An 8921-nucleotide genomic window follows, 5' to 3' on the forward strand; every position below is an offset into this window, starting at 1 on the left:
CAATAAAATACATTGAAGTTGGTGATTGTATTGGGACAAAATGTGACTAAGTGCAAGGAATATAGAAAGGTTTTCCAAGCCACTGTGGATATAATTTTAATTTTCAAGCTCTGTGAACAATTCTTTGCAGCTACTAAGTGCTTTTATGCCAGATCATTAAAGAAAACTAGTGGCTTCAGATCAGTGTTACCCAGGCAAACCCACGCCTTCTCAAAGCTGTTCCAAAGATCCTTCGGACTTTTCTGCTGGTGGAGATGCAGCAATGTTTATTTCCAAATATATTTAATATATTTGCACTGAGACCTTCGCGAGCAACAATGTTGTTGATCTCCCAAATAGAAATAGAAGAACAAATCTCATGGTTTTCACCTACATAACTGTTAAGGAAATTACCTGGAGAGTTGCTCTATAGACAACAGCCAAGATTTCTGCAAGTGCTTCAAACATACGAGTTTCCTTTCTTAATTTCCAAAACGAATCTGGAAATTTATTGTGAAAGCCACATGTAAAGGCACGCACTTTGAAGTCAGCTATGCTCTAAATATATTGGGAAACACCTAGAAAACAATGGAAACACCACAGCTTACCTCTGAAATGTTAAATCACCACACAGAGCAACAAAAACAGGCGTACACAATATGTAAACTTGTCTCACCTCTCTTCCAGTCAGAATGTGCCTAGCTAGCTTCACTTTGGCAAAGTTCCCCTTTCCAATGGTCTTAAGGAGCCGATAGTTGCCAATATGAGGCTGCTCGTCTGTGGAGGTGAAAGAGTTGCGACATCGTGGAAGGCTGTGACGACTCGCAGACTTTGTTGGGGGGGCTGGGGGCTCAACAAAGCCATCCACCGACGAGTGCTGCAGGAAAGGCGCACATGAAGATTAACAAAATCAGCAATCCATCTATGCAACACTGATTTACAATAATTTGGCCTTTTCAAACAAAAGCAAAGAAAACCTGAAAAAAACATTTTGTGCAGTTGCCAAAAAAGAACAGACCAGACACGTTTTATTCATAAGTTGAAGCAAGTGTACTTATCTATAGTATCACTAGGGTGGCCGTATAGTTTTATAGTATTCAAAAAAAAAAGTAGTTCCTGTCACAACTAGACACAAACCTACAAAAGAGAAAAATGAAAAAAACTAATGAATATACCAAAGAGAGCGGACAAAGTTATGCTGCAAGAAATACTTCCATTCCAGGAGATATCTGTAGGAAGGCTGAACGAGTGCAGTAAAGAAACCTGTCATAAAAACGACCGGATTTGGAAATCTTGGCAGCTTGGAGACATCAGAGTTAAGGTAAGGACCTATAGTCTCTAGAATACACTCACATATTCTGCTGTTTTTATCATGTTAGCCATGCTAACTGCTAATATAAAATAATAAAGCCAGGTAAAATGTTATCTGGTATCTGATTTTAAAAACATTAGTAAAATCCTGTTTTACACCACAGCTCTCTCACACAGTGGTTTGATGCTCTTAATTTATGACCATTTACTGCAAGAATTAAATACTGTCCTTATAACGTCTTACCTTATAGCTCCAAAAGAGAAATCAGAATCATCTGGGTATTGGCAGGTCAAAGGTTTACAAAATCCAGGGAATGGAAATCAACAATAAAAGTCTGATCAAGCCATAACCATGCCTCACAGGATATGTGTTGTTTGCATGAAATTGTATGATGGCATTTAATTTTGTGCCCCAGAATATCATTTTACTAGCTACTCTGTGGAGCTTGGTTCCAAGGGATAACGGGTTAATTTATTTATAAACTTATGGCTCAGATTTTAGCTATCAAACGTAAACAAAAGCTTTTCTCAATGAAAGAATCTTTAATGATGCACCAGAATATCCAAAGTTTTCCTAGAAACTTTGCAGAATGCAAAATACCTTCTGCAAGGTCAAACATGGCTTCATACTTGGATTTTTAACTGAACTAGTTAGTCTCAGCTTATAATTTTAACCTCTACCATTGCTGGCAAGTGCCCTATGACGATCTTTCCTCTGGGTGGTTGAAAATATGTTTTTAAGTAAAAAGTAGGTATGTAAATATTGTTTATACAACACTTTTTACAAGAAACAACCACAAAGTGCTCACAGAATCTGATATGAAACTTCTTAACTTCTCCAGGTTTGTAGATATTAGTTCTGACTTCAAAATGATTTAGCCTTTCCTCACCAGAGCATTACTATGACTGTGTGAGAACACTGCTTTTTTCAAGGCGTGGATGTGCATATTATTCATCTTAATTCAACCTACTGAGCACAACCCAGGGTCACAGAAGGGTAATGAGGGTGAAACACCTTGATTAAAGTTACGGTTTGTTCGTGTTCACTCTGAAAAATAAACTACAAGAATAACTAATGGCAACCACATGCAGTGTAAATAAGGATATGGTGAATGCAACAAAAATCTATGTCAGGGAATTTTGGCTTCTGTTTCTATTGTAACACCATTTTAAATCACCATTTAAAATTTTAGCTTGCACTCTGAGTACTTAATTGGTGATACTCGGTCCAAGAGGAAACTATACAGAAGAATCGAGGTTCCTCCAGTCAATCTATGAAGGCCAACTTCCAAACATAAACATGTAATCACCCACAAAGCAAGATTCAAAACCAGCGGACAGCTATAACCTTTGACAACGCATTCTAAATGTGTAGCACAGAGCCACAACTTTTCCAAAGCTTCCCTGATATGACAGGATTTGAAGGTGAACTAAAAACAGCTTGTTGTGAACGCAACACTGGTGCAGGCCTTGCGCAGTCTCCTCTGGTTTGCAACCTCTCCTCTACAACAGCTGCTGATGTCAGTCCAGTTCAAAGATCCCATGATCCTCTGCTCCTGAGCACCACACCCCACTAGAGAATAAAGCCTTGGTTGGGTTACCCAGGCTTATGTTCCTATTTCACTGGGGAAACGCTACACCCCTGCAGGGTGTGTGCATCACCTCAGCCAGCCTGCTTCCTGGCCAGAGTCAGAGCCATGAGGCAGGCATAAACTCGCCGGTTTTGCAGTGAAAAAAAACCCAAAAAAAACAAAGACGGGGAACTTCTGATAAGATCCCAGCGAAGATCTGCACTCCCATTTCACACAAACTCTTGGCTTCACAGACTGAACATGAAGAAAGAAATACATATACAGGAAAGTGACTGGGTTCTCCTGTTTGATTACTGTACAAATGTTGTCTCACTTGTTCCAGGCCAATGACATTGTGTCCTCAGGGACGCCATGCAAAAACAGCAACACAAATGCTTAGAAGCACATACACAAAAAAAAGAACACCAGAGAAGAGATGCCTCTTTATTGCTGGTCTAAAGGCCACTCACCTCTCTAAGTAATGGAGTCTTATACAATGCAGTTTAGCTGCTATTTTGTCCTACTGGTCTGTGAGCTGCACTTGTACAGGAGCAAAGTAGCCTGGCTGGCTCCTCCCAGAGATGCTGAGACTGGGCTTTAATAGCCACCTAGCAATCTATGTCTGTGAGAGCAGCTTTTTCCAGACATTTACATTAGCAGCTGATGCATTATAGAACACTAACCGTGCTCAGCAATGCATCTAATAATGGTCTGAGAGGCAATATAATCATGTAAAGGAGGGTTTGTTAATCTATGTCTACACTGCTAAGCGAAATGCATTCCTTATTTGTTTTAACACTGATGATCAAAATGCATCTGCTCTGAAATAGAGTTAGCTTTAGACAGACAGTGACCTTTTTAAAATGGAGACTAGTCCCAACCTCTTTTTCCGATCTATGAAGGCACAACATGTAAACTCTAACAGGTCCTGCAGAAAACACTCTTCAGTGTGGATAGTATTACTGAGTGAAAAAGACTCAAGTTATTTTTATATCTGTCAGAATACACACATTAGGTGTAATAAGCTATTTAAATGGAAACTGTCTGCAATCATTCAGGCTGTGAGGGAGCGAGAGAGAGCAAGACTTAACAAGCTAACAGGAAAGCTGAACGGAGTGTTTTCTACCTCTTTCATTGAACATGCTTGATTTAGAGAAGTTGGTAGCCTTTTTGAAATCCAAATTAAAGTAAAGCTCTACATTGTTTGGAACAATGATGGCCAACTTCCATCTTCAAGTGTCCTGCATGTTTTAGATGCGTCTATGCTTCAAATGGCTGAATTGCCTCCACAACATGCCATGAAGTTTTGCAGGAACCTGCCAATGAACTATTGATTCAGGCGTGTGAGACCAGGGAAACATTTAAACATGCACCAGCTCTTGAGGACTGGAGTTAGCCACCCCTAGTCTAGAAAATAGACATGGAGTGTGGTGTTTTTGTAATGTTAGCCACATAGCTAACACCTGTAAGACGATAGTTTAAAACTTCGGAATAGTTTCGTGTTTGATTTAAAATCAGTAAACCCTATGGCCTGATGTAGCCTCTGCTCATAATCTAAATATTTTGATCACAGACAACAAGAGGGCTCGAAATAAATACTTTATAATATTACAGTTCTTACAGAGGTGGCCAAAATTGGTATTTGCAAGTAAACGCACTGCCAAATACCAGAGATAGTCTTCTTAAATAAAATATTAAATTTCCCTGACGTTTAAGCAACTCCTTCCAGTCATTTCCAGTCCGTCAACAATATGATAAGGGGTGGCTTCAGTTTCCAGGAAACATCAGAGGAACCCTTTTTCACAGCCTGTGTTAGCAAACATTATCTCAAAAGATCTATTATATTATAGAGCCGTGATTAGGATGAGGGGAAACAAACAGGAATGGAATTTTCTAAACATTCCTTCACACTGAGAGGTCTCTCGTGATTCCAGTGATGTCTCTTAATAAAAGCCTGTCTTGTAGCACTCCCTCCTCCTCCTCTAACACTGAGTGTGCAGTTACAACAGGGCCCAATGGGTGATGGATGTCACATTACGATGCTACCAAACGCTGCGACTGAAAAGTAGGGCAACAACCTCCCCCAATTCAGCGACACATATTGACGCGGAGGAACAGAAAATACCCACAGCTGCACGAGTGGGGCGATGAAACAAGCCCACAAAAGGACGCGGAGACAATATTTCATTCTTTATATTAACACCAATGGTTCGCTTCAGCCTTAAAGCCCCACTGACGCAGTGCGTTGTTGAGGGCTATTGTGCTGGAGAAACTAGGACAAACATATTTATTCTAGGCTGGTTAACTTGGGCTTCGTGCTTTTACTCCCAACAAGGAGAGAGGGAGAAAAAAAAGCCTGAGTGATCATTGGTGGTGTCGCTCTGTAACATTGTGGTCTCCACAAGCCATTAACCAGAGCGCTCTACAATAAATTAAAAAAACACCCCGGACACCATTGTTAGGCCACCATGTCTTCTGTATCCCGGTGTTTGGGTAAAATAACACTTACATTCTCGGTGTCACGCTCGTTCACTGTGGGCAATGGCGTTCTGGTCGACATCTTGTGAGTCTCGCAGGCCGCTCAACGATGCAGCGGGCTGGGCAGAGCAGACACGGCGCGGTGTCTCGGTCCCCTTCCTACATCCCCTGATAGCGGGCCTTTTACCGCAGCATGTCGCGGACGGACGGACCCCGGCTGACGCGTCGGATTCCCTTATCGGCTTTGTGCACTTCCCCTTCAGGTGGACTGGTGTCAGACAGGAAAGGAGAAAAAAAAAGAGAGACCGACCGAGAGGGAGGAGGAGGGGAGACAGGCCGGGAAGATGCGTCGGTTTGGACGGCTCTGCGCAGCTCATCTTAAACCTCCCACTAGGAAGGATGGAGGATCCCTCTCTCTCTCTCTCTCTCTCTCATACACACATTCCCTTTGTTTGCTCCTCATTCAAGTGCTGATACTGAACAGTGTCTTTTACATAGAGCAAATACGCCTGATAAATCGCTCCATGTAACTGCTTTATGATCCGCAAATCAGATCTGGACATTTTAATTATTGTGCCCTACCTGAATATAAACATTTAAAAATATATATATAATGTCTGGAATAAATACCGTTTATATTTTTTGCAATTTTATATCTGTGATTTAACTTCATATGTTTTTTTTATTCATGTACTCTAACTGAAGTGTTTGAATGTGTATCCACAGAGGCCTAATTCACGGATGAAGCTTAACTCACACAAACTGATCGGATTTTGCCACCTGTTGGGCTTCCCCAGCAATGCACCCTTCGCTGTTCGTCTCCATGCGAATAAAAATTATAACATTTATGAGTGAACAAACAGCAAAACAGATCCACTATCCGCTTTCAGATGAGAGATTTGGTACTTTTCTTTTATCAATGAAATGGTCACATGTTGGTTTCTGGGTGTGGTCATCCAGGTGCATCCAGTTGTGTTGTCACCATCTGTCCACTAGGTGTCAGGCTGCTGACGATCATGTGGAAGCTGAGAATCAGAATCAGAATCAGAATCAGAAAAGCTTTATTGCCAAGTACGTTTTTGGACATACAAGGAATTTGTTTTGGCGTATCAAAACTGTGCCTCTCAATATTTTTAAATTAAGTACAAATGCAGTTACTAAAGTTGCCGCAGTATGACAGAAGGGATGGGCAAATAATCAATTTTTTATTGTTGTCATAGAAAAAAAATTGGGAGCTAAGTAGATTATTAGAAAACTACATGAAATGTCATGCAAAACAGAATTGACAAATGCAGCAAAGGAGTAAACGCTAGACGTCGTTACAAACAACATATAAAACATAATATAACTGAGAAAAGATTAAATATAAAATTGCTTTAGACTTAGACTTTATGATTTAATCTGAAAAATTGTAAAGATGAATAATATTTAAAGGCACTAGAACTTGATAAACAGATTAAGTAATTATGATAAAATATAGATAAAACTGAATTACTGAAGTTCAAATAAAAGCCCAGATGTAAATAGATGTTTTTTTAATTACTTATACATAAGAGTTTATATAAACTCTTACTGATGTTTGTAAATCCCAAAACCTTTTTACATGATTGAGATTGTTATCTTTGCTGGTATTTTTCTGCTTTGTCACCATGAGAGCCTCGGTAACTGTAAGATTCAAAGTATGCTTCAATGCAGTAATGTGTAGCACTACAGCTTCAGTTTTGAATGTAACTTTTGTAGTGAAGTGATCTGTGAAATATTCCTTGTGGAGCTCTCACGTGATAAACTAATAGTCAAAATGATTGTGACGAGTTTTTAATTATTTTGTGTTTCTTCTCGTCATGGCAATAAATACCACACCATATTGTGATTAAAATATTACCCATAACTATTTTACAAAGTACATCATGGCTTTGTCAAGTAATGAAAACCAAGAAATAATGTCTTCATCCTCTGGTCCTGCATGATTGTTAAAAGGGTCCTCATAAATGATTTAGTTGACTGTTAGTCAGAAGTTGAGGGTACAAAATCTTAAACTGTAAAAATTAACAGAAAGTTTCCCTTGAAGATCAGAATTCTGAATCAAATTTCTCTACAACCTGACCACAAAATCCTGCATGACCACTTTAAAGCAATAGCTTCCATCAGACATAAATGGATCCCAGCACAGCAAAATGCATTTGCTCCTGATTTACTGATATTTACAGATATTTACAAAGCCTTCAATGATGATTTACCAGTGAATGCAGATAGGAGGGGTGGGTTTTGAATAATCTTCCTGTGTGAAACATGTACTGAGAAAGCAATCCTGGTCAGGTTAACAGGTATAAAATGTAGAGTTGTTTAAAAAGCAAAAATATGCTGTTGGCTCAGTGAACCATATTTTATTCACTTTTATACTCTTTTCCATTAAATAGTTACATAGTTACTCTGAGCAGCAATGTTCTGTTCTCATAGGAAGATCAAAGGTGGCACACCACCTCCAACCTCTATTTCCTGGTAAATAATGATTGGGTTCTGTGGAAATGACCACCTGTTCATAATATTGGGTTAGCACCAATTACTACAACATGTTTGAGACTCAAGAAAGGAGAAGTCCGCTGTGGTCTTGGCCCTTCTCAGATTAGCCACTCACCTCAGCCTCGAGCTGGATCTAACTACTACTGCAGGTGAGATATTAATGGCTTACAACCTTTTAACAGAACATTCCCTTTTAACTTTCAGCTTTCATTGTCTATGTAACAAATTATTACAAAGCCTGGAGAGTTATATTGTGATGAGGACTAGGTGGAAATGTCTGTTGTCGAATCTCTTGTATGAGATGTCCGGTCCTCTTTGTTTCTGTAGTTTTATTATGGAATTCAGGCAGACAGAGCACCTTACTGGTACTGGTTGTTGCTTGACTGATGGTTTGTCTGACACAGCAGAGAGCCCCCAGACCATAACAATGGAGACAGCGTGACGCAATGTGTCACAATAACTAATGGATACAGGACCTGAAAGCCACTGAGATCATTATGTCTGTTTTTGTGGTTTTGTGGAATTTTAGGCTTTTTTTCTCCTCCAACCTCTGAACTCAACTCCAAAAACCCTTTCCCACTCAACAGCAGCATAACCCTGGAATGCTTAAACATGCTGACTTTGAGATTGTGTTGAGTTGATAATATTTTATAGTTTGCAATCAGCGATGGTTTAGCAAAAAAAACCAAAGATTTCGACACCAAAGCCTCGCATGTTGATTGGGTATTTTATGGAATTCTGCATCTGATGCCAGAATGAATCAGATCCCAGCATAGCAGATCCAGTCCCACTGATCCCTAACAACTGAAATCTTCAAAATTACACCAGCCACACAAATGCTTTCCCCGGTCTTTTATTACTGTCTAGCTTAAATTTATCAATATTTATCTAGATTTATGTCTCATAATGTAATCATACATTAGAATTAAAAGTGCACAGACTACATTTTTAAAACAAGTTCAACAGAAGTTCTTTCTGAGTTCTCTGAATTCATGCCTGGGACTTGCACTCTGTACCTGAGCTGCACTGCCATGGAATGTGCTGTAAGAGGCACTGACAATG

General features: G+C 39.6%; 1 protein-coding gene across 7 annotated transcripts in view; it reads right to left on the bottom strand.

The window, feature by feature from the left end:
- The window catches only part of mark1 (MAP/microtubule affinity-regulating kinase 1), a 44708-nt gene extending 38815 nt beyond the window's left edge, over positions 1-5893 (bottom strand). For 2 of the 7 annotated variants that reach the window (XM_047351026.1, XM_047351022.1), the window contains exons 1-2: positions 5371-5893; positions 656-856 (exon numbers count right to left, since the gene is read on the bottom strand). In XM_047351026.1, coding sequence (XP_047206982.1) covers positions 656-856; positions 5371-5421 — 252 coding nt within the window. In that variant the 5' untranslated portion in view covers positions 5422-5893. The remainder of the gene's footprint in view (positions 1-655; positions 857-5370) is intronic. The other 5 variants (XM_047351024.1, XM_047351027.1, XM_047351023.1 and 2 more) reach the window with 5 other exon arrangements.
- Positions 5894-8921: the final 3028 nt, after the last annotated feature.

Source organism: Girardinichthys multiradiatus, chromosome 22, assembly GCF_021462225.1.
Source record: "Girardinichthys multiradiatus isolate DD_20200921_A chromosome 22, DD_fGirMul_XY1, whole genome shotgun sequence".
In the NCBI taxonomy this organism is placed as follows: domain Eukaryota; kingdom Metazoa; phylum Chordata; class Actinopteri; order Cyprinodontiformes; family Goodeidae; genus Girardinichthys; species Girardinichthys multiradiatus.